General features: G+C 38.2%; 1 protein-coding gene across 1 annotated transcript in view; it reads right to left on the bottom strand.

The window, feature by feature from the left end:
• Window positions 1–17,422: 17,422 nt before the first annotated feature.
• The window catches only part of VTA1 (vesicle trafficking 1), a 94,655-nt gene continuing 86,426 nt past the window's right edge, over window positions 17,423–25,651 (bottom strand). Inside the window, exon 8 of the mRNA XM_062186850.1 lies at window positions 17,423–20,497. Within this exon, the coding sequence (XP_062042834.1) occupies window positions 20,352–20,497 (146 nt within the window). The 3' untranslated portion in view covers window positions 17,423–20,351. The remainder of the gene's footprint in view (window positions 20,498–25,651) is intronic.

Here is a 25,651-nt window from a genome sequence, read left to right as displayed (position 1 = left end):
AAGAATGCCAAGAAGGCTCAAAATCCAAAATATCTGGTTGAAATAAGATTCCTTAAAATCATGACATAACATAGACCAAATTTGATCATTGTTACAAGGTGATTATTCAAATCTTTGAAAATAAGCACATATTTAAATAACCTATAGCTCTTAATAAAAATTCAGCTGCTTTTGAACAATTAGAATTTAACAGACATCAAGAGATCATAATAGATTACTTTAACACATTGCTTTAACAGAGCATCAGATTTTAATTCTATGTCAAAGAGGAATTGAGCTTCCTGTGATGTTTTGCTGTGAGGTTACAGCGTTCTAGCGCTGGTGTGTTGATTCTGCCGCTGGTGTCCCGAACTTGGGCTCCCACACTCTCCACGCAGGTCCACTGTGAATCACTACTTCCGGAAGAGTTTCCTCTGCTGTTTCTTCCCCTACTCTTCCTTGAACCTGCAGTATCTCCACTTTTATTTAACTGTCTCTTCCGGGACTATCAGTGTGCTCCCTTTCTATTCCATCATCATGCCGCTCTCCCAAACCACCACCGACTTCGATCTTATTCTGACAGGGTCATAGTTAAAGTGGAAGTTCTCTCCTCCCTTCAGAGAAAGGTACCTCCTTCTTTGATGGCCCCATTCTTTCTACTGGGATCTCACAGAGATCTTTCATTTAGGTCTTTTTTTTTTCCAGAGTGTCTTGGCTTTCCATGCCTACTATACTCTCATGGGCTCTTCAGCCATATCCGAATGCCTTAAGGGCTGATTCTGAGGCCAGAGTGCTGTTTAGGACATCTGCAATTCTGTGAGTCTGCTGTGTATCACGCTTCCCATGTTGGGTGGTTCGCACCATTTTTGATTCTATCAGTTAGTATTAGCAAAAACTAATCTTGTTTGTGTGATCCCTTTGACTCTTAGACCTATCAGAGCCATCAATTGTGAACTGAAATTGATCACCTGGAGTAGTGAGATGGCATTGGTACATGCCACCTTGATGGGATTGTATTGGAATCCCCTGGCACACTTCTAACTCCACCATTTGGGGCAAGTCTGATTGAGCATGTCCCCAACTGTACATCTCCTCCCTCTCTTATTCCCACTCTTAAATTTAACAGGGATCACTTTTCAGTTAAAATTTAAACACCTAAGAATAATTGTGTGTTAATTACAGAGTTCAACCAATAGTACTAGGACAAAAAAATACTAAAAGGGACAAAGTATTACATTGTACATCAACAGTCAGGACAAGAGCTGATCAAGTCACTATTTCTCATAGTGTCCATTTCATTTCCACAGGTTTCCCTTTGGTGCTCAGTCAGTTGTCACCGACCAGGGAAAACAAATGATATTTGTCTCTTTGGGACTGGCTTATCACTCAGCATGATGTTTTACAGATTTCTCCATCTTGTTGCAAATGACTGGATTTCATTGTTTTTGGCTGCTGTATAGTGTTCTATAGAGTACATGTCCCATAATTTCTTTATCCAGTCTACTGTTGATGGGCATTTGGGTTGGTTCCAGGTCTTAGCTATTGTGAATTGAGCTGCAATAAACATGAAGGTGCAGATGGCTTTTTTGTTTGCCAATTTAATTTCCTTTGGGTAAATTCTAAGGAGTGGTATGACTGGGTTGAATGGTAGGGTTATATTCAGGTTTCTGAGGAATCTCCAGACTGACTTCCATAGTGGCTTAACCAGTTTGCATTCCCACCAACAGTGGGTTAGTGTCCCTTTTCCCCCACATCCTCTCCAGCATCTGTTGTTGGTAGATTTCTGAATGTGAGCTATTCTAACCGGGGTGAGGTGAAACCTCCTTGCGGTTTTGATTTGCATTTCCCTGATTGCTAGTGATCTTGAACATTTTTTCATGTGTCTGTTGGCCATTTGGATTTCCTTTTTTTTTTTTTTTTTCTTTGACAGGCAGAGTGGATAGTGAGAGAGAGAGACAGAGAGAAAGGTCTTCTTTTTTGCCATTGGTTCACCTTCCAATGGCCACTGCGGCTGGCACATCTCGCTGATCCAAAGCCAGGAGGCAGGTGCTTCTCCTGGTCTCTCATGCGGGTGCAGGGCTCAAGGACTTGGACCATCCTCCACTGCCTTCCTGGGCCATAGCAGAGAGCTGGCCTGGAAGAGGGGCAACCGGGATAGAATCCGGCGCCCCAACTGGGACTAGAACCCGGTGTGCCAGCGCCACAAGGCGGAGGATTAGCCTGTTCAGCCACGGCTCCGGCCTGGATTTCCTCTTTTGAAAAATGTCTATTGAGGTCCTTGGCCCATCTCTTAAGTTGGTTGTTTGTTTTGATGTTGTGGAGTTTCTTGATTTCTTTGTAGATTCTGTTTATCAACCTTTTATCTGTTGCATAGTTTGCAAATATTTTTTCCCATTCTGTCGGTTGCCTCTTCACTCTTCTGACTGTTTCTTTTGAAGTACAAAAACTTCTCAATTTGATGCAATCCCAATAGTTAATTTTGGCTTTGACTACCTTCACCTCCATGGTCTTTTCTGGGAAGTCTTTGCCCGTACCTGTATCTTGCAGGGTTTCTCCAATGCTCTCTAATAATTTGATGGTGTCAGGTCGTAGATTTAAATCTTTAATCCATGTTGAGTGAATTTTTCTAAGGATGTGATGATAGTCCGAATCCATGTTCTCTCTCTCATTAGTTTGGCATTTTAGCATACCTTCCCTTGGGTTGCTAGATAGCTTTTCCTGAGCGTTAAAGTGCCTATGGGGATGGAGACTCTGAGCAGAAGTGATAAATGTTTTTCTTTGAATGTGGGGCTTTGAGGGCATTTCAAGGTAATAAAGGGGGACTATTTGAAGTGATTCACTAGTCAATGATTTCCACTTGGAATTACATACACATTTTGGCAAAAATGGCAGATTTCAGAACCAGACTTGGTGAGCCGAGCATCTTTTTTGTAATAGTCTTCAGGAGAAGAAGATTGAAAAGGTCCTTGGTCTGAGGCGGTTTCCTTGGGTTTTCTTCTCCTCCACTAAGCAGCTGTGCGATCCTGCATGAGGGAGAAACTACATCTCTCCTGGGTCTTGTTTCCATCCTTTCTAAAATGGAAGGGCTGGACCAGATCATCTTTCAGGTCTCTTCCATCAGCAAGAGTTTGTGAATCAAAGAGTTTAGGTCACTTTCATCAACATTACCAAAGCTGTTAACACTTCATTAGGACTGAATTCAAGTTTCCAGGATTATTCAGCTTCCTCAAGACATGTAAGAATTCAAGTGCCCAAACACCAAGACTTTCCTGAAAAGGTGAATTGTGACTATATCAAACACACCCCTAGTCAGCTACTCTCCTTCTGGTCAAAAGACTCTCAGAGTGATAAGCTATCTTCAGTCTCAGTCAAAAAGTGAAAGATGGATTATTTGATAACATCCTTGGAAACTTTCTTTAGGGACCCGTGTGTGAACCTTTCAACAACTTTTTTTTTTTTTTTTTTTTTGACAGTCAGAGTGGATAGTGAGAGAGACAGAGAGAAAGGTCTTCCTTTTTGCTGTTGGTTCACCCTCCAATGGCCGCCGCAGCCGGTACATCGCGCTGATCCGAAGCCAGGAGCCAGGTGCTTCTCCTGGTCTCTCATGCGGGTGCAGGGCCCAAGCACTTGGGCCATCCTCCACTGCACTCCCAAGCCATAGCAGAGAGCTGGCCTGGAAGAGGGGCAACCAGGACAGAATCCAGCGCTCCAACCGTGACTAGAACCTGGTTTGCTGGCGCCGCAGGCTGAGGATTAGCCTATTGAGCTGTGGTGCTGGGCCTCAACAACTTTCTTACAAATACTACAGCATTGTGATGACATTCCTAAACATTTACTGAACAAAGGGTCATGGCAAAAAGAAATCGCATGGATTCTTTCAGCAAGACTTTAAGCAACCTTTCCTGGAAGTTGAGCTTGAGATGCACCCTCACTTTGATCCTTTAAGACTCTGGGTAGAATATTCCACCTCTTAACCTGCTTCCCTTTCCCTCCTCCCTCACTCTCCTCCAGTCCTGTGTAGCCCTGTCTGCTCTACAACCATCCCTTCCCTATGGTGAACTCATCTCTGCCTTTGACTTTTAGTGTCATGGAGCAGAGCATATGAAGGTCATTAAGAGGACTGGAGTTTATACAGGCAGGTTCAGCTTCAGATCTGCATGTTTAGTTTCAGAAAGAATAAAAATATGGGAAGGGATTTAGACCTGAATTTTTGTCATGTGTTTTGTCTTTCTGGATACCTGATAAGAAATACATTTAGTTTGTTCATTGATTTGCAAATGATTAATATTCATATTTGTTAAGATATACAGTGAACAATACAGCTATGAAAATGAGTAAGATGCTGTATGATCCCCAAAGAACTCACCTCTAACTATGAAAACTGTGCTACAGGTATGCTATGGTCTGAATGTCTGTGTCCCTCCAAAACACCTCAGTTGAAATCTAACCCCCAATATTAAGGGCTTGGAGGTGATTAAATCGCAAGAGTGCAGGTCTCATGATGAGAATTAAAGTCTTTATTAAAGAGACCCCAAGGAGCTTGTCTACCCTTTTCCACCTGCGAGCATGAGCAAAAGGCACCATCTGAGGCAGAGACTAGGTCCTCACCAGGCACTAAATCTGATGACCTTGGACTTCCCACCCTGGAGACCCATGAGCAACACATTTCTATCGTTAAAATATGCAAAAGACAATTACTATTGTAATTGTCAGCTATATGAATAAAACAGCACATTCAGAGTACTTGCCTATCTAAGTGGAGACATCTGACTGTACTACTTTTATTGGGTAGGCTCTCCTCAGGACTAAGATGGCTATTTTGCTGCAACTGTCAAAAGTTATGTGCTTTTCCACCAGTATAAATTCCCTCTTACACTTCTCTTTCATCTTAATTACCCATCTCACATTCTCTATTGGAATCCTGTTCAGTTTAAAAGGTGAAATTCCAATGCTACCATCCAATGAACTGTGCCTCAGTTATCCCAGTGTGAAGGGAAAAATATTGTTTCAACAACAAAGAATTAGCGTTTCTTTTGTGGTACTCCAACTATGCCTTTGAATAGGTTATTTGTGCACATCTGTGTCCTTAGATTTTGAGCTCCTGAGTGGCAGAGATACCCAGTGAAACTTTGTGAAGTCAGGGTATACAACACAGTGGTCTGCACTGCATTTTTAAAAAAAGATTTATTTATATATTTGAAAAGCAAAGTTAGAGGAGAGAGAGAAATATCTTCTATGACCAGGACTCAAACTGGCACCCATATGGGATGCCAGCATCGCAAGTGGTGGCTTAACCTGCTGAGCTATGAGCCTAGCACCATTTCATGACTTCTTAACCAAAGCCTATTGGAGTAAAATGGATTGAAAACTTGTTGTGTCCATTCAGAAAGTCAAAGATCATTCATAAGAAATTCTCTGACCTTTTGCAGTTCATTTTGTAGACCAACAACTGCCCAATATGGAAGCAGCAAAAAAAAAAAAAAAATTACCATTCTTAGTAGAAGAATTAGGATAGAAAATAAATTATTCCCACTTTCTTTGCTTTTTGTTCCAATAGTAATTTTTTTTAGTTTTGTTTGTAAAGCTTTTATTTATTTATTTATTTATTTATTTATTTAATGAATATAAATTTCCAAAGTACAGCTTATGGATTACAATGGCTTCCCCCCCATAACTTCCCTCCCACCCGCAATCCTCCCCTTTCCCGCTCCCTCTCCTCTTCCATTCACATCAAGATTCATTTTCAATTCTCTTTATATACAGAAAATCAGTTTAGTATATATAAAGATTTCAATAGCTTGCCCTCACATAGCAACACAAAGTGAAAAAATACTGTTGGAGTACTAGTTATAGCATTAAATAACAGTGTACAGCACATTAATGACAGAGATCCTACATGATATTTTTTTAAAAAGGTTAATTATCTATGTAATTTCCAATTTAACACCAAAGGTTTTTTTTTCATTTTCAATTATCTTTATATACAGAAGATCGATTCAGTATACACTAAGTAAAGATTTCATCAGTTTGCACCCACACATAAACACAAAGAATAAAAATACTGTTTCAGTACTAGCTATATCAAAACTTCACATTGGACAACCCATTAAGGACAGATCCCACATGGGACGTAAGTACACAGTGACTCCTGATGTTGATTTAAAAATTTAACACTCTTGTTTATGGCGTCAGTAATCTCCCTAGGCTCTAGCCATGAGTTGCCAAGGCTATGGAAGCCTTTAGGGTTCGCCGACTTCGATCTTATTCCGACAGGGCCATAGTCAAAGTGGAAGTTCTCTCCTCCCTTCAGAGAAAGGTACCTCCTACATTGATGGCCCCATTTTTTCACTGGGATCACACTCACTGAGATCCTTCATTTAGGTCTTCTTCTTCTTCTTCTTTTTTTTTTTCCCATGGTGTCTTGGCTTTCCATGCATAAAATACTCTCATAGGCTCTTCAGCCAGATCCAAATGCCTTAAGGGCTGATTCTGAGGCCAGAGTGTTGTTTAGGACATCTGCCATTCTATGAGTCTGCTGTGTATCCCGCTCCCCATGTTGGATCCTTCTCTCCCTTTTTTGGTTTTATCAGTTAGTTTTAGCAGACATTAGTCTTGTTTGTGTGATCCCTTTGACTCTTAGATCTATCAGTGTGATCAATTGTGAACTGAAATTGATCACCTGGAGTAGTGAGATGGCATTGGTACATGCCACCTTGATGGGATTGAATTGGAATCCCCTGGCACGTTTCTAACTCCATCATTTGGGGCAAGTCTGATTGAGCATGTCCCCAACTGTACATCTCCTCCCTCTCTTATTCCCACTCTTAAATTTAACAGGGATCACTTTTCAGTTAAAATTTAAACACCTAAGAATAATTGTGTGTTAATTACAGAGTTCAACCAATAGTACTAGGACAAAAAAATACTAAAAGGGACAAAGTATTACATTGTACATCAACAGTCAGGACAAGAGCTGATCAAGTCACTATTTCTCATAGTGTCCATTTCATTTCCACAGGTTTCCCTTTGGTGCTCAGTCAGTTGTCACCGACCAGGGAAAACAAATGATATTTGTCTCTTTGGGACTGGCTTATCACTCAGCATGATGTTTTACAGATTTCTCCATCTTGTTGCAAATGACTGGATTTCATTGTTTTTGGCTGCTGTATAGTGTTCTATAGAGTACATGTCCCATAATTTCTTTATCCAGTCTACTGTTGATGGGCATTTGGGTTGGTTCCAGGTCTTAGCTATTGTGAATTGAGCTGCAATAAACATGAAGGTGCAGATGGCTTTTTTGTTTGCCAATTTAATTTCCTTTGGGTAAATTCCAAGGAGTGGTATGGCTGGGTTGAATGGTAGGGTTATATTCAGGTTTCTGAGGAATCTCCAGACTGACTTCCATAGTGGCTTAACCAGTTTGCATTCCCACCAACAGTGGGTTAGTGTCCCTTTTCCCCCACATCCTCTCCAGCATCTGTTGTTGGTAGATTTCTGAATGTGAGCTATTCTCACCGGGGTGAGGTGAAACCTCCTTGCGGTTTTGATTTGCATTTCCCTGATTGCTAGTGATCTTGAACATTTTTTCATGTGTCTGTTGGCCATTTGGATTTCCTCTTTGGAAAGATGTCTGTTGAGGTCCTTGGCCCATCTCTTAAGTGGGTTGTTTGTTTTGTTGTTGTGGAGTTTCTTGATTTCTTTGTAGAGTCTGGTTATCAATCCTTTATCTGTAGTATAATTTGCAAATATTTTTTCCCATTCTGTCGGTTGCCTCTTCACTTTCCTGACTGTTTCTTTTGAAGTACAGAAACTTCTCAATTTGATGCAATCCCAAATGTTAATTTTGGCTTTGACTGCCTGTGCAGCTGGAGTATTTTCCAAGAAGTCTTTGCCTGTGCCTATATCTTGCAGGATTTCTCCAATGCTCTCTAATAATTTGATGGTGTCCGGTCTTAGATTTAAGTTTTTAATCCATGTTGAGCGAATTTTTGTGTAAGGTGAAAGGTATGGGTCTTGCTTCAAGCTTCTGCACGTGGAAATCCAATTTTCCCAGTACCATTTATTGAATAGACTGTCCTTATTCCAGGGATTAGGTTTGGATCTTTGGTCAAATATAAGTTGGCTGAGATGTTTGGATTGATTTCTGGTGTTTCTATTCTGTTCCATTGGTCTATCCATCTGTTTCTGTACCAGTACCATGCTGTTTTGATAACAACTGCCCTGTAGTATGTCCTAAAATCAGGTATTGTGATGCCTCCGGCTTTGTTTTTGTTGTACAGGATTGCTTTGGCTATTCGAGGTCTTCTGTGTCTCCATATGAATTTCAGCATCATTTTTTCCAGATCTGAGAAGAAGGTCTTTGGTATCTTAATGGGTATTGCATTGAATGTATAAATTGCTTTTGGGAGAATAGACATTTTGATGATGTTGATTCTTCCAATCCATGAGCATGGAAGATTTCTCCATTTTTTGGTATCCTCTTCTATTTCTTTCTTTAAGGTTTTGTAGTTTTCATTGTAGAGATCTTTAACGTCTTTGGTTAAGTTTATTCCAAGGTATTTGATTGTTTTTGTAGCTATTGTGAATGGGATTGATTTTAGAAGTTCTTCCTCAGCTGTGGCATTGCCTGTGTATACAAAGGCTGTTGATTTTTGTGCATTGATTTTATATCCTGCTACTTTGCCAAACTCTTCGATGAGTTCCAGCAGCCTCTTAGTAGAGTTCTTTGGGTCCCCTAAATAAAGAATCATATCATCTGCAAAGAGGGATAGGTTGAGTTCTTCCTTCCCGATTTGTATCCCTTTAATTTCTTTTTCTTGCCTAATAGCTCTGGCCAAAACTTCCAGAACTATATTGAATAGCAGTGGTGAGAGTGGGCATCCCTGTCTGGTACCAGATCTCAGCGGAAATGTTTCCAACTTTTCTCCATTGAATAGGATGTTGGCCGTGGGTTTTTCATATATTGCTTTGATTGTATTGAGGAATGTTCCTTCCATACCCAGTTTGCTTAGAGTTTTCATCATGAAAGGGTGTTGTATTTTATCAAATGCTTTCTCTGCGTCTATTGAGAGAATCATATGGTTTTTCTTCTGCAGTCTGTTAATGTAGTGTATTATGTTGATTGTTTTGTGAACATTGAACCATCCCTGCATACCAGGGATAAATCCCACTTGGTCTGGGTGGATGATCTTTCTCATGTGTTGTTGCATTCTATTGGCCAGAATTTTATTGAGTATTTTTGCATCTATGTTCATCAGGGATATTGGTCTGTAATTCTCTTTCAATGTTGCATCTTTTTCTGGCTTAGCAATTAAGGTGATGCTGGCTTCATAGAAAGAATTTGGGAGGATTCCCTCTTTTTCGATTGTTCTGAATAGTTTGAGAAGAATTGGAGTTAGTTCTTCTCTAAATGTCTGGTAGAACTCAGCAGTGAATCCATCTGGCCCTGGGCTTTTCTTTGTTGGGAGGGCCTTTATTACTGTTTCAATTTCTGTGTCAGTTATTGGTCTGTTTAGGTTTTCTATGTCTTCCTGGCTCAATTTAGGGAGGTTGTATGTGTCCAAGAATCTGTCCATTTCTGATAGATTTCCCTGTTTGCTGGCATACAAGTCCTTGTAGTAATTTCTGATGATTCTTTTTATTTCTGTGGTGTCTGTTGTTACGTTTCCCTTTTCATCTCTGATCCTATTGATTTGGGTCTTTTCTCTTCTTTTTTTAGTTAGTTGGGCCAATGGGGTGTCGATTTTGTTTATTTTTTCAAAAAACCAGCTCCTCATTTGGCTGATTTTTTGTAATTTTTTTTGGATTCAATCCTGTTGATTTCTTCTCTGATTTTAATTATTTCTCTTCTCCTACTGGGTTTGGGTTTGGTTTGCTGCAGATTTTCTAGATCCTTGAGATAACTTGAAAGCTCATCTATTTGGTGCCTTTCCAATTTCTTGATGTAGGCACCTATTGATATAAACTTTCCTCTTAACACAGCTTTTGTTTTATCGCATAGGTTTTGGTATGTTGTGCTGTTATCCTCATTTACTTCCAGAAAATTTTTGATTTCTCTTTTAATTTCTTCTATGACCCATTGTTCATTCATGAGCATGTTGTTCAATCTCCATGTGTTTGCACGTGCTCTAGGGATTCCTGAGTTGCTAATTTCCAATTTCATTCCTTTGTGGTCTGAGAAGTTGCATGGTATGATTCTAATTCTTTTGAATTTGCTGAAACTTGCTTTATGGCCTAGTATGTGGTCAATCCTAGAGAAGGTTCCATGTACTGCTGAGAAGAATGTAAAGTCCTTAGATGTAGGATGAAATGTTCTGTAGATATCTGTTAGATCCATTTGGGCTATAGTGTCATTTAAATCTACTGTCTCCTTGTTGATCTTCTGTCCTGTTGATCTGTCTATCTCTGAGAGTGGAGTATTGAAGTCCCCCAGTACTATTGTATTGGGGTCTAAGTCTCCCTTTAAGTCCCTTAACAAGTCTTTTAAATAAGCTGGTGCCCTGTAATTAGGTGCATATACATTGATAATCATTATATCTTCCTGTTGAATGGATCCCTTAATCATTATATAGTGCCCCTCTTTGTCCCTCCTAACAGTTTTTGTGGTAAAGTTTATGTTGTCCGATATTAAGATGGCTACGCCCGCTCTTTTTTTATTTCTGTTGGCATGGTATATCTTTTTCCAGCCTTTCACTTTCAGCCTGTATGGATCATTGTTGGATAGATGAGTTTCTTGTAAGCAGCAAAAAGATGGGTTTTGTTCCTTAACCCAATCAGCCAATTGGTGTCTTTTAACTGGACAGTTCAAGCCATTAACATTCAATGTGACTATTGAGAAGGAGTAACTTTGCCCTGCCATTTGCCAAAGATATTTTCTAATATATGCTTTGAACTTTCTGTGATCTTTTGCTGTGAGGTTTCCTTCCTTTACCTTCTTTCATATTGGTGACCGTGTTTCTGTGTTTCTGTATGTAACACATCTTTAAGCATCTTTTGCAGGGCTGGACGAGTGGTGACATATTCTTTCAATTTCTGTTTGCTGTGAAAGGTCTTTATTTCACCTTCATTCATAAATGAGAGCTTTGCAGGATATAATATTCTGGGCTGGCAGTTTTTCTCTCTTAGTACCTGGGCTATGTCTCGCCATTCTCTCCTAGCTTGTAGGGTTTCTGAAGAGAAGTCAGCTGTGAGTCTAGTTGGAGATCCTCTGAGAGTAATCTGGCGTTTCTCTCTTGCACATTTTAGGATCTTTTCTTTATGTTTCACTGTGGTGAGTTTGATTACGACGTGTCGTGGTGAGGATCTCTTTTGGTCATGTTTATTAGGGGTTCTATGAGCTTCCTGTACTAGGATATCTCTTTCCTTCTCCAAACTTGGGAAATTTTCTGCTAGTATCTCACTAAAAAGGCCTTCTAATCCTTTCTCCCTCTCCATGCCTTCAGGTACTCCTAGAATCCGAATGTTGGGTTTTTTAATAGTATCCTGTAGATTCCTGACAGTATTTTTTAGATTTCTGATTTCTTCTTCTTTTCTTTGATTTGATTGTTTCCTTTCCTGTTCTCTGTCTTCTAATTCCGATATTCTCTCTTCTGCTTCACCCATTCTGTTTTTGAGGCTTTCTAATGTGTTTGTCATTTGATCTATTGAGTTCTTCATTTCATTATGGTTTCTCGTCACTATCACAGTTTCATGTTCTACTAGTTGTTTCATTTCATTTTGATTCCTTCTTAATATTTCATTTTCACGAGAGAGATTTTCTATCTTGTCCATTAAGGATTTCTGTAGTTCAAGAATTTGTTTTTGAGAACTTCTTAATGTTCTTATCAGTTTTTTGAGATCTGCTTCTTGCATTTCCTCTATCTCTTCATCTTCATAATCTTGGATTGGGGGGTCTTGTTCATTTGGGGGCATCATAGTGTCTTCCTTGCTCTTGTTACCTTGGTTTCTACATTTGTTTGGCATCTTGGAGGTGTGGCCAATGAGTTCTGTTTGGTTCTTCAGGGTTAAGGGTTTGCCCAAGGTGACTCATCCAGATTGTTCTCTGGCTTGCTGTCTTGTTCTCTCCTTTTTTTTTTTTTTTTTTTTTTTTTAGATTCAGTTGGGAAGAAATTCCACACAGCTCACCGGGTTGCCTAGGTTATGGAGTTTGTCTTACATATGTAAAATGGTAACTGCTCTTTGTCTTGCTCGTCTTTGTAAGGTGAGTGGAGAGAGAGAGGCTAGTGACCCTGCCAGTTCCCCTTATTTGCTTTTTTTCTCTCCTCCAGTCTGCCTGGTGCAGTTCCCCCTCATGGGTACCTTAGACTACTCTCTCCCCTTCCTGGCCAATGTCTCAGGTTACCTTTCCTTCCAGTGCTCGGGCTCAAATTCTGCGGCTGGGCTTCTGTGGCTGGGCTCACTGGGTTCCCCGCTCTTGGGGCTCCCGCGGCTCCCACGGTGCGGCTCGGCGTGGCAGTGGGCCACCTTGCTCTCCCCGTAGGTCTTCTGTGTCACATCCACTAGATCTGGAAGAGTTTCCTCTGCAGTTTTTTTTCTGAATCTCTTCCTGAGGGTACAGTAACTCCACTTTTGTTAAACTATCTTTTCCTGGACTGTTGGTGCATGCCCTCACTCTTCCGCCATCTTGGCTCCTTCCCAATAGTAATTTAAAAATTATTTTCGAAAGCATTATATGTATAAACACAGGGTACTCAAAACATGGAAAGATGGGATTAAAAGGTAAGTGTATTGCAAAGCAAACATTCCTAAAACACACTCGTAGCTTTTCAGAATATGTATTTTCAGGAAATGTTTTGAAGTCCCCTCTTATGTATGGATTTCAAAAATTTTTGAAGCAAAATGAATTTATCTTTTAAAGCTTTATTTATTTGCCAGGGAGAGACAGAGAGAGAGAGAGAGAGAGAGAGAGAGAGAGAGAGAGAGAGAGAGAATTCACTGTTTTACTATCTAAAAACCTGCAACAGCAGGGTTGTGGCCAAAGCTGGGAGCTGGGAACACAACACAGGATTCCTATTTTTGTATCTGAAATCCAATTAATTGAGCCACTACCACTGCCTCTCTGGGTGTGCATTAGCATGAAGCAGAAGCTAGTAGCATGAGTCAGGTGCTCTGATGTGGGACACTGGCATCTTAACTGATAGGCCAAATGGCTGCTTCTGAACTTAATTTTTAAGTCAGCTTTACACACACACATATACACAATACATATTTAATAGGATTCTGTATGCCACTGTCTTTACAATGTTGACCTTTTTTCATAAATGATACCAAAAATAGTGAATTGGTCTAAGAGCTTTTACTATAATAACCTAGAATAAAGTTTTTTCTGGAAAATTACTCGGTTGGCAGACTGTTTTGAAATACTTAGAGACTATCAGGGAATGTCTATAATTTATCTTAGCACAGTACTGAAAAAGTATGTATTCTCAATATGCATAAATACTCATTTGTAAATAACCCCACCATGTGTTTCCATTTAAATTGAGGAGCAAAAAAGGCAGAAGTGCTGTTTCCAATATTCCCATACATGGAAATAAAATCTCTAATCAAGAGAAAAATAGGTTCTGTGGGTCATTTCCATACTATCCTATTTAGAAGTTGCCCTAAAAGAAAATGAGGAAAAGGAATCCACTGCAAAAATCCAAACCAAACCAAACATTTATTTTATTCATGGTCATAAGGACCATTTTGAGTCCAGTATACAAACCTACTTTTCTATCAATTATTGAGATGGTGTTAAGAATCTATTTTTTCTTGCAATTGTGCAGGGTGATTACCTCTTATCTTAAATGCTTAAGACATAAGTTTATAAAAAAAGTCCAGATTTCAGAGTTTTTCAGAATTTGGAATGTTGCACAGACTTTACTGACTGACCATCATGATGCTGACACAGCTCAGATTTCTGATGGTTTTGGATTCTCATATTAGTTTTTGCCTCAGCTTTTTGAAGCTCATTCTATTGGTAGGGACATAATCTTAGGATGGTGTCCCCTTGATAGTAACTGACCATCTTATTAATTTGAGATGACTCTTTATTCCTGGCGATCTTCTTTGTCAGGTTTGTGCCCATTGGCAGTCTGCATTGACAGAAGCAAACTCCCTGTCTGAAGAAACTGCAATGGTTTTGCTGTCCTGGACTTTGATTTCAACTTTATTTAAAGGGTTTATTTATTGCATGTATAGCATGTTAACATATGTCAAGAGCTGAATAAGATGGATGTCAGGATTTAACATCTGAAATATGAAATAATGTGCCTGGTTAAGATGAGGAGTGATTCAAGGATCACAGGTTAATCAGAAAACTTGTCTGCCGAAATCCTTAGTATTACTCTGAAACTTGAAGATTTTTAGCTCATCAAGAAACCTTAGAAGTCCATCTGTGCGTACTCATGTTAATGTGGGAAAACTATGGCCCAGGGATTGGGAGGGGAAGGCTTCTTTTGCTGACGGACAGACCAGATTGTGGCAATGACTGGAAAAGACCCTCAGCTTTCAGACTAAGAACAGAACTACTCTGCATTGCATTGCCCTGTGCCCACAGTTCCATAATCTTCACACCTTTTCTTCAGTTTTGGCTCAGTAGGCAGAAAAAATCAGGACCTCTGAGTTTCCCCAGTGTTCAAATCTCAATGTATTTCCTCAAAGTATTCAAATCTCAATCTCTATGATCACAATCTTCATTTGTTCATTCATGTGAAAAAATATCTTTCAGGTACAATTTCCTTACTTTATATCTATAGTTTTTTATAGTTTTATATATAAAGTTTTCATTCCACACAATTTTGGTAAATATTGGGCTTGATTATATTAATCTCTGCTAGAGTAGACAGACCAAGAACATGTAAGCTGCCAACAGAGAACATGTATGCAATGACTAGGATATTAGTGTTTTGATCACAGCTGATTTACTGCTATGAATTACAAACTGAGACTTTCTGGGTGGCACGGACTCTCTAATACTCCAATATTCTGATGTTGTGAAATGAAGGTTTTTTGGATAACAGACTGACAAATTTCAGAACTTTTGATGTAATTTATCTCACACTACGATTCTCGAGAACAGACATTTCTTAATGTAACTAATTTTTATTTGGTTTCAATATAATTTTGCACCTAGTCATCTATTAATCTCACTAGTTAGGGATACTTAATACATACCAAGTTTCAGGAGAATTACTTGGGATTCACAGATGCATAAATGGTCCTTAGAAATCAAGAATCTTAGCATTTAATGGAGGAAATATATGTAAATAAAGTCAAGCATACATCAAATGGTGAAATAAATAGTAATTTTGCCAAAGTATTGATATTACAGGGGTATTCCTTTTTTTTTTTTTTTAAAGAAAGTACTATATACAGGTATCTAATCACTGAACAATAGAAAAATCCAAATCTCTTCTTCTTTCTCCAGGGGCTTTGAATACACCCATACCACAACACAAGTAACATAGCTGAGGGATAGAGACAGAATAGTTCCATGAATTACTGATAAAGCAGATAACCAATACGGTTAAGAGGGTATTTGAGCCCCTTTGTGTCCTCATATGGCCTGTATTTATGAGAGAGAGCAAGCTCTGGTGTCTTGCTGTTCTTTTAAGGATATCAGTTCTACAGAATAAGGGCCCACCTTTATGACTTCATTTAACCTTACGGGTCTCCTGGAAGGTCAATCTCCAAATATTTCACAACAGCGGTTAGGACTTCCAAACATGAATTCTGAAATGCACAATTCAGTCCTCAACACCTCCCTCACCTGTGGGATCTCATATGTACAACTCCTTGTTCCCATAGACCATCTGTATAAGCAGTAATCAATTGAGTTCCCTTAATTTCCAGCATTTTTTCCTCTATGGTGTTGCTCATGTTTTTCTCTGCTGATTTCTTGTTTCTCTGCCTGACAAACCTCTCTTGTGAGCCCTTCTCTAACTTTGCTCAGCAAAGTCAATTTCTTTTTTTTTTTTTTTTTTTTTTTGACAGGCAGAGTGGACAGTGAGAGAGAGAGACAGAGAGAAAGGTCTTCCTTTTGCCGTTGGTTCACCCTCCAATGGCCGCCGCGGTAGCGCGCTGCGGCCGGCGCACCGCGCTGTTCCGATGGCAGGAGCCAGGTGCTTTTCCTGGTCTCCCATGGGGTACAGGACCCAAGGACTTGGGCCATCCTCCACTGCACTCCCTAGCCACAGCAGAGAGCTGGCCTGGAAGAGGGGCAACCGGGACAGGATCGGTGCCCCGACCGGGACTAGAACCCGGTGTGCCGGCGCCGCAAGGCGGAGGATTAGCCTAGTGAGCCGCGGCGCCGGCAGCAAAGTCAATTTCTAAAAAAGGCATTATTGTGTTAAACTTTGGTGGTAGATACTCAATAATTATTTTTTTGCAAACGAATGCCTGTTGGCATTTTATGAGGCCTGTTCATGAAGCTATGTTCATGGAATATTGCTATCTCTGTCCCCCAACACTTGGTATCTCAAGAGCCAGGGACTCTTGTCCTCAGACTTTCAGGTCAAAGATTAATTGAGGAAATAACTGATGATTATATCGAAGTCAGTATGTTCATGCCCTGTGCTCACCGTCTTACCCATGGTCCTTTGAAACATATTGCCAAGATAACAGGAAAACCCAGTTGCTATACCTCCTACTAGTAACAGGAACTGTTCAATGACTCTGATAATGTGGAACTCACTTCAACACCTCATTGTACTTACAATAATGTAACATGATTTACTTACATGGGTGATACTTCCTATGATCTGAAACAGGGAGTCTGATATTAGAAATGTTGGGCTCTCTTAGGTACATTTTTCTCCATGCAGCTCCCTTTCCTCATTTGTATGACAGAGATAATAAGGCTTACCTCTTAGAACCACTGGCAAGATTAAACAAATTAATATACACGAACTACTTAGAATAGTGTCAGGTATAAAGCAAGCACTCAAATACTAGTCATGTTCACAAAAATCCCTCAGCTCCAGTTACTATTCTTTTACAGCTGAAGGTATTTCTAACAATGCTGCTATAGAAGCAACAGTATGCAACGTTTTAATATTTACACAAAATCCTCTGATTTCTACAAGTTGTATATAAGTAAATTCTATGAACATCCCAGGATTTTAATTTTTAAGATTTGTAACTAGAGTCTTTTTGGTATAATGTAGAAGGCAGTAAATTTCCTTGGTTATGCTAACCATGGGAACTGTTCCTAGAGCTCCCACTGTAGGTACAACTTTGTCTTATTCCACGCCCCACCCCCCAAACACTCATCAGTTTTACCTAGGATGATCACCAGAACCTGGGTACACTATACTTCAACCTAAATATCAGCTTCCAGGCTTACAAGCTAAAAGCCAGGAGTCAAGCCTCATTCCTCTTACATTCCTACTTCACATCAGTTCACAGAAATCCTATGGTTTTACTTAAAAAAAAAAAAAAAAAAAAAAAAAAAAAAAAAAAAAAAAAGTAGGGGTGTGATCACACACCAATCACATCTTTATACCTCCATGGTGACCAGAGGTTTAAGTTTATCCCAATGATCTTTTAACTGGCTTCTCAACTTTCAACTTAACCCTCCCTTTGGTCCATTCTCAACATAGAAGCTCACACAATCTTTTTAAAAGTTCAGCCGTTATCTGGCTACTCTTCTGCTCACCTTTCACAGCTCCTCATCTTACTCAATTACAAAAGCTGGGGTATCCTGCTGGGAATGCTCTTTCTCCATGTATCTCCCGCTTTCATTGTTGCTCAACTGCTACCTCAGGCAGGTCTATCCTGACTACCCTGTTTAAAAATTAGTATGTCTACTCACAACAAATCCTCACCTATCCTGCACTTGTTTTCTCCACAGCATTTATCACTACCTAATGCAGAATTTCCCTGACATGTGATCCCCAGAAATTTCTAGCAAGTTCCCAGGTGATGACTATGCAGATGGCGCAGGGACATCTTTTGAGAATCACTGCTTCAAGAAAATCTCTTTTGATACTCAAACCTTTCTGATTTAGGTAGGGCTAAATATGCAAATTGTTAGGGACTACAAAGCATCCTTTAAAGCTTAGAATTCTCAGCCTCATTCCTTGATATGATTTGCTAGGACTTGGGTAGGACCTAAGGTTTGCATTCCTAACAATCTTTGAGAACCACTGGTCCTGTACCATACGTGATATACACTTTATTAAATTTGTCTGTTTCTTTCCGCATTAGAATGCAAACTGGATGAGGTAGTGATCCAAACCTCCTTCCTTGTTTTCTGTTTCTTCTTGCAAAGAACAATTCAGGCACATAGTAGCAACTCAATAAAGACCTGTTGAATGAATCAATGAAAACTGCTTATCTTAGTATTACATAGAAAATTCTTCCTAATTTTATCACCAGTATTTATATAAAGAAATACACACAAGAGTTAAAAATCATTATACAGTTCAGTCTTTTCATGCAAGAAAACATTCTGAAGCATTCAGCCACATAGACAATGGGATTTCCTGATATTTGAGAAATAAATTATTATTAACAATTAACATCATAGCATTAAAGTTAACAGTAACATTTATGGAATAATATCATGTACTAAGCACTTCATAAATTGTATCTCATTTAATTCTCATGACAAATGCTGAGAGGGTTAGTGGTATTATCTCCCCAGAGGATTCCCTTACACCATGTAGCCCACTAATCATGGACTCCATGGCTTCTGCATGTCTCCTTCCATCAACAGGCTCTCTCAATTAGAAGCCAACAGGAAAGGTATGAAAGAGGTGGTAGCTTTACTTTTCAGTGTTCAGACCTGTTAAAGTTTGAATTAAAATGTGTGCTGAACTGTACTTACCTCTTGTGACACTAAAGATAATCCTAGTCATACTTATTGTGAAAATAATGTTCTAAGGAACTATACCACAGCACTAGATGCAAATGCTGAGCCTTACGAATGTTCACATAGAAGGCATGTTTTGTGCAATAATTAGAACAGTTCGTTTGGTGTACAGATTTCTTCTCCCAAACCCTGTACAACAACATCACACTGATGCAGAGAAAAACAGGCAGAAGTGATTATGAGTTAGTGATTCATTTTCTTTCAAACAGCATGTTAGAATAAATGTCAGTAAACTTTTTCTTCAAGGGCCAGACATTATTTTAGACTTGCAAGACATACAACTCTGCAGTTGTGGAAAGTAACCACATATAAAATAGAAATTAATGGATATGGTTTTGTTTAAAAAGACTTTACACAACAGATGGCCAGCCAATTGTTGACTTCGTTAAAGAATTTCAATGTTAGTGGCATGAATGACAGGAACCAGATACATTTATGGTAAATCTATCATATTTACCTTGTTTCAAAAAAATGCTTCTTACTCTAGAAGTATCCATATTTCTGTAACTAAAGACAATGACTTAAAATATTGACAATTTTGCCATGCAAATCAAAACAGACATCTGGCTTTACAGTAATTTTGAACTAAAAATAATCCTTGTATTTATTTTTTTTTTTTACACAGCAAATTCAGGTGACACAGTAAGTCCATAATTTCCCACAAAATTTATAAACTTAACAATGGAGTATCTTAAGTCTAATAAATCTTCTGAATCATTCACAGCTGTGCACTCTATGGAACCTACTCCACAGCAGCTGAGAAGAATCTTAACTTAAAAGCACCAAGTCTTCAGGCATCTCTACAGATCTCTGTTTTTCATTCTCTATGACATGCAGTCAGACTGCTGATGCAGCAAATACCAATTCACCTTAAGCTTCAATGGATGAGGAAAAGCATTTGGGAAACCAACATTATTAACAATATTAAGTCTGAAAGCAATTCTACCCCTTTACTGAATGACTTTTCCTTCCATCAACTTTAAACTTTAATGAATAAAAATTGAGTTTTGAACATAATTTTTTCAGGTTAATCTAACACTTTAGGACATTTGTATTTGCTTTATAAGTCTTAAGGAAAACAAAAGGGTAATCTCTAATCTAGACTATTTTGGAATCTTTTATTAAATTTAGAATTTTACAGAAAAGTAATATGATCTGTTTGTCCAAACAGTATGGCTTTTAAAAAATTCTCTTCATGTATGTAAATTAATAAAGCTTATTTCCAATACATACTTCCTGTGTTTTCATTTGCTAAAGAAGGGTTCAAAGGGTATTTTTAGGATCTTGCCAATATCAGCCCTATGTACCCATAAATTATTGGAGCCACTAAATGGACAATAAAAACTGGTTGAGGCTGCTGATGAATGCTTCAAAAGGAATCTGATACACACAGATTTCATTGTCATATTCAATTCAACTGAAGTCTTTCTTAAAACTGTACTCTTGATAGGCTGAAGACAGAGTAATGGAGTTAGTTCCTTATGCCAAAAATACATGGATCTGTTGTACAAAGGCTTCATTCTCTGCCGGTTGTCAGTAACTTGAGGGCTTTCTGTAGATTCTGAATGGCAGTGCTTACATCTTCATACTGCAAAGCACTGCCGGCATATTTGCAGTACTTCTGAGCTCTTGCAAAGTCCTCAGGGGTGAGGCGGATATCGCCTAGAAAAAGAGGAGAATTAACCTATTTATAAACATATACAAAGTATTCTGTTGTGTTAGGTAAATGCTTATAGTCAAGATTAAAGAAAATATTTAAAGTTAGTAAAAACAGAGTTTTTTCAATTCCATACATATTTTGATATTTTCTTCAATGTTTTCGCTATAATATATGAAGACATAGTAATTTATATAAGATTTTTCTTCAAGAAGCAATAAACTATTTCTCATATTTCAGAAAATTAATTGCAATAAAAAATTATATGTATGAAAACAAGAACAGTGGCTTGATGTTTATGTCAGAGTCACAGAGCCTGTCTCTTCATGGAACAAAACACACAGACTAAACCATTCAACCCTCATTTGAGCTGGAATATAAATATAGCCTTCATGATAAAAAGAGGAATAACAAACTTTTTGTAAAAAATTACATTACTTAACATTTATGAGCTTAAAAATATTTCAGTTTTGTGTCACCTATGTAAGAAATTTTGAAGGCTTACCAACATTCTGTATTATTCAAATATACAATTAAACCTGTAAAAAAATCATCACAAATTGTCTAAAATTCACTACTATAAAGTTTTCCAGTTACATGCATGAGTAGTAAGTACCCAACTAAATAATTTGGGTACAAAAACATGTAATAGTATTTCATTTAATCTCAGATATGAATGCACTTGCAAATGCATTTTTAAAGATTAAGTTGAAAACTGACATTGTATCCTGTCACCTTGTCCTTTGAAATAATCACTGTTTTCTTTGGAAATGTTTATAAGGACTCCAGGGACTAGTGACCAGAAGGCTGGGAGCACAGAATATAATGAACAGATGACATGTTTCAATTCTGTTGATAAAGCTGCCCTCACAAATAGAATGAAATTGCTCAGCTGCTTTTAATTTTGCCATATATAAAAACAAGTAGTAAACTGATATTAGCTAGGGTAAAGACTTCAAAGTAGGTATCAAATCCAGGTGACTAATACTAAATTCCAGCCCACATTACACTGTAGGATTTTCAAAGATCACTGAAACATTATATTCTCAGCAATATAGCTCAGTGCCAGGTACTACCTGTAGGTGCTAAATAAGTTTACTGACTGATCATGAAAATGCTGTCTGCTGTATTGTACATGAAAATGCTATATTGTACATTAGTCTCATATTTTAAAATAAGTGTATATAGAATTAAACATACATTATATTCTAAGATAATATGTATAGTATATGTATATTTATGTAACAATAACTCAGGAAGGACACTGTAAATCTTCAAATATTTGTTGAATTCTATTACTAAAAAGACTATAATTTGGTTCCTATTATGAATCAGATTTTATGTTACAATTTTAACAGAAATTATTTTAATTTCTTTGAATTTTGCTTACAAAGTAATACAAATCAACAACTAGCACAAACAATTGCTAAGAGACAAAAACAGTTTCTACAATTATATTTTAGTGATGTGAGATTTCTTATTCATTAAACCTAAAAATGCTTCTGCTCAATATTTTCTCTCTTGTAAAATATCTATCAGAATCTTTAACGGGTTTTGAGAACACATCAAGAGGCTCTGCTTACTTAGATATATACACTGTGTAGGCGAGAGAGACATATTTGAAAATCAAGTATACCTAACAATCCTTGCTTGGGCTTTAATACTCTATCCTCCTATCTCAGAGCAACCTTTTAAATACACAAGGTGTCTGTCCAGAATTTACTAGATTTGCTAGACAAAAGCCCTAATGCTCAGACTAATTATATTTTTACAGCATTAGCTTTAGCACTGTCTTACTAACATATCACTTATTTATAAGATAAAATGTGTATCAAGGCAAGAACTCTGTTGTTATTTTAGTCTTTATAAACTAAACTTATTCACCAATGATAAAACTATCTTAAAATATTGCATTTTCATGACATATTACAATATTTATAAAATGTCAATGAAAGTTTTTCAACAGGAAAATATAATTAGATGTATAATATACAGGGCTTATAGAAATGAACAATTATATTAAATAACTAAATAGCCAATTTATAGATGTAAATGTAAAATGTAATAGGTGTACAGAGACATTAATTTTTAACAATTAAGAATACATAGAGAATTTAAGTCCTGTTAAATAGTTATTCTCATATTTTATAACACATCAGGCTTTCTTTCATTTTAAAAATACAATATATAAAACAATTGAATTATGACTTTTGAAAACTTTGAGACAGAGGGGAGGTGGGAGGGAAGGTGACAGGAGGAGACAGACACACAGACAGCACTCCTGTTGTGGGCTCTCTCCCTGAATTCTCTACCACAGTGCTTGGTGGTCAGCTGAAGCTAGAAGCCAGGAACTCAATCTAGGTCTCCCACATGGGTGATAGAAACCAAACCATCTGAGCCACCAATGCTGCCTCCCAGGGATTATGCTAGCAGGAAGCTGCAGTCAGGAGCAGGACCAAGTATTGCACAGCCAGACACTCCAATATGGGATGACTGGCATCTTAACCCTTAAGCCAAATTCCTGTCCCATCCACCAATGTGTTTTCTGAGAGAGTTTTTACTTCAGTATTTAGTGAGAAGTGTCTTTCCTGCTGAGGGATAAGCATCCTGTAGAAATTTTTAGTAATTAATCACTTTCAATTAATGATTTAATAAGTGATTGGGTTCAGAATTCTAAGTTGATATTTACTTTCTAGTAACACCAAGAAAAAAAAATATCCTGTTATCTTCTTGGATTTATTGATTCCTTAAAGTAATGCCTGTCTTTTTTGCCTACTACTTTAAACATTTTCTACTTATTTGAGAGGCAGAGAGAGAGAGAGAGAAGGGGGGAGGGAGAAGGAAAGGAAGTGAAGGAAGGGGTAAGAGGAAGGTAGAGAAAGAGGGGCAGGAGAGGGTGAAGCCAGAGAGAGCAAAGTTTCACTGCCTTAGAACTCTCCTTTTCCATCTGTTCATCCCTTCCTGACTCTTAACCCCTGACAACCACTGGTCTACTCATTGTCTCTGTTAGTATGCTCTTTTCAAAACGTCATATAGTTGGAATCACATTCTATGTAGCCTTCTCAGATTGGCTTTTTTTTTTTTTTTTTAAATAAAGATTTATTGACTTATGAAGGAAGACTTAGAGAGAAGGAGAGATGTGCCATCTGCTGGTTCACTCCTCAAATGGCTGCAATGGCCTGGGCTGAACCAGGCTGAAGCCAGGAATCAGGAGCTTCATCCAGGTCTCCCACATGGTTGCAAGGGCTCAAGGAACTGTACCAATCTTCCACTGCTTTACCAGCCCATTGGCAGGAACTCAATCGGACTTGAAGCAGCACCCATATGGGTTGCCAGCATCATTGGCAGTGGTTTAACCTGCTATGCCACAATACCAGCCCCTGCAGTATTTTTAAATACCAGTGAAGTGGAATTTCGGCATCAGTTTCTGGACTTGCCATGACTTTAATCTTGTCAAACCCACAGAATTCACAGCTGATATCCTTAAGTGTACACATCAGTTTTTAATTGTGGAGGAATACAGTGTTATCAGTTTTATTTAATATGTTGTTCTTTTGTTATTGTATTATATTGTTTTGTCTGTACCTAATCTAAAGTCACAACAGATATTCTCCTGGAAATCTTACAGTTTTAGAGTTTGTTATTCAATTTCTAAAAAAAAGAAATGCCACTTGAATTTTGACTGGGGTTGGAATAAATCAGCAGGATCTTTGATTTCTTTCATCCATGTGTTATCTGTAATTGCGTAATACACGGCCCCAAAATGTAATGCTTTACAGCAATTTGCATTTATTCATTTGGCTTTATATAATCAGTAAGGAAGGAATGTTGATATTTCCAACTACACTTATAGGTTTGTCCATGTCCTTTTCATTCTAGCAGGTTTTATTGTGTTTCTAGAGGAAGCTTTGTTCTAGCACTTGTCTAGATTTATTTACTTATTTGAAAATCCCAGTTACAGAGAGAGGGAGAGACAAAGACAGAGACAGAGATCTTTCATCAGCTGGTCCACTCCCCAAATGGCCACAACAGCCAAAGCTGGGCCAGGCTGGTGCTGGAAGATAGGAGTTTCACCTGATCTCCCACATGAGTAGCAGGGGCTCAAGTACTTGGGCTATTTTCTGCTGCTTTCCCAGACTATCGGCAGAGAGCTGGATGGGAAGTGGAGCATCTGGGACTTGAACCAGTGTCCATATGGGATGCTGGAACTTCAAGCAGTGGCTTTACCTGCTATGACACAACACACCCCCATTTACTTATTTTTTAAAAGATATTTATTTGAGAGGCAGAGAGAGAGAGGCAGACTGACAAAGAAAGAACTACCATCCAATGATTTACTCCCCCACTGCCTGCAATGGCTAGCCTGGACCTCGTGAAGCTGGGAGCCAGGACCTCAATCCAGATCTCTCATGTAGTAGTAACAACCTGCTACCTCCAGGATGTGCATTAGCAGGAAGCTGGGTTCTGGAGCAGAGCTAGTACTCGGATTCAGGTACTATGATATGGAACACAGGCATTCTTAGCAGCAGCTTAACCACTAGGCCAAATGCCTGAATTTACTGCCATATATGCAATCCTTTATTGGCCAAAATAAAAATTGTGCAGCACAGCACATGACTGTATTTTGATTCTATTATAAGTGCTACTTTTGAGACTTTTCAATTATTGCTAAAACACAGACATATAATTGATTTTTGCATAGTGACTTTATAGAATGTGGCCTTGCTAAATCTATTTAGAAGTTCCTTTGAAGACTCTTTGGGATTTTTTTATTTAGACAGTTGTATTATCCGACTGGACACGGTATTCTTTCTTCCTATACAACCTATATACATTTTATATCTTTTACTTACCTTATAAGCATAATAAGGTTTAAATAGCCATGGTGAGTACAAGCATCCTTGCCTTATTCTCAGTGTTAGGGGTGAAGTATTTCATCTTTCACCATTAAACAATTTTAGCTGTAGGTTAGTTACAAATGCCTTTTATCAGGTTGAGAAAGTTTCCTTTTTTTTTTTTTCTAATATATTGAGCAACTAGTTTATCATAAATTTTGTCAAATGTTGTTGATTTGTTAAGAATTTCTTTAGTGATGGTATTCTTTTCCCTAAGCTTACTGATATGAGGAGATACTAATTCATCTTCAAATCTTAGATCAA

This window comes from Lepus europaeus, chromosome 3 (genome assembly GCF_033115175.1).
Source record: "Lepus europaeus isolate LE1 chromosome 3, mLepTim1.pri, whole genome shotgun sequence".
Lineage (NCBI taxonomy): Eukaryota > Metazoa > Chordata > Mammalia > Lagomorpha > Leporidae > Lepus > Lepus europaeus.
This window is presented reverse-complemented; position numbering and strand designations above follow the sequence as displayed.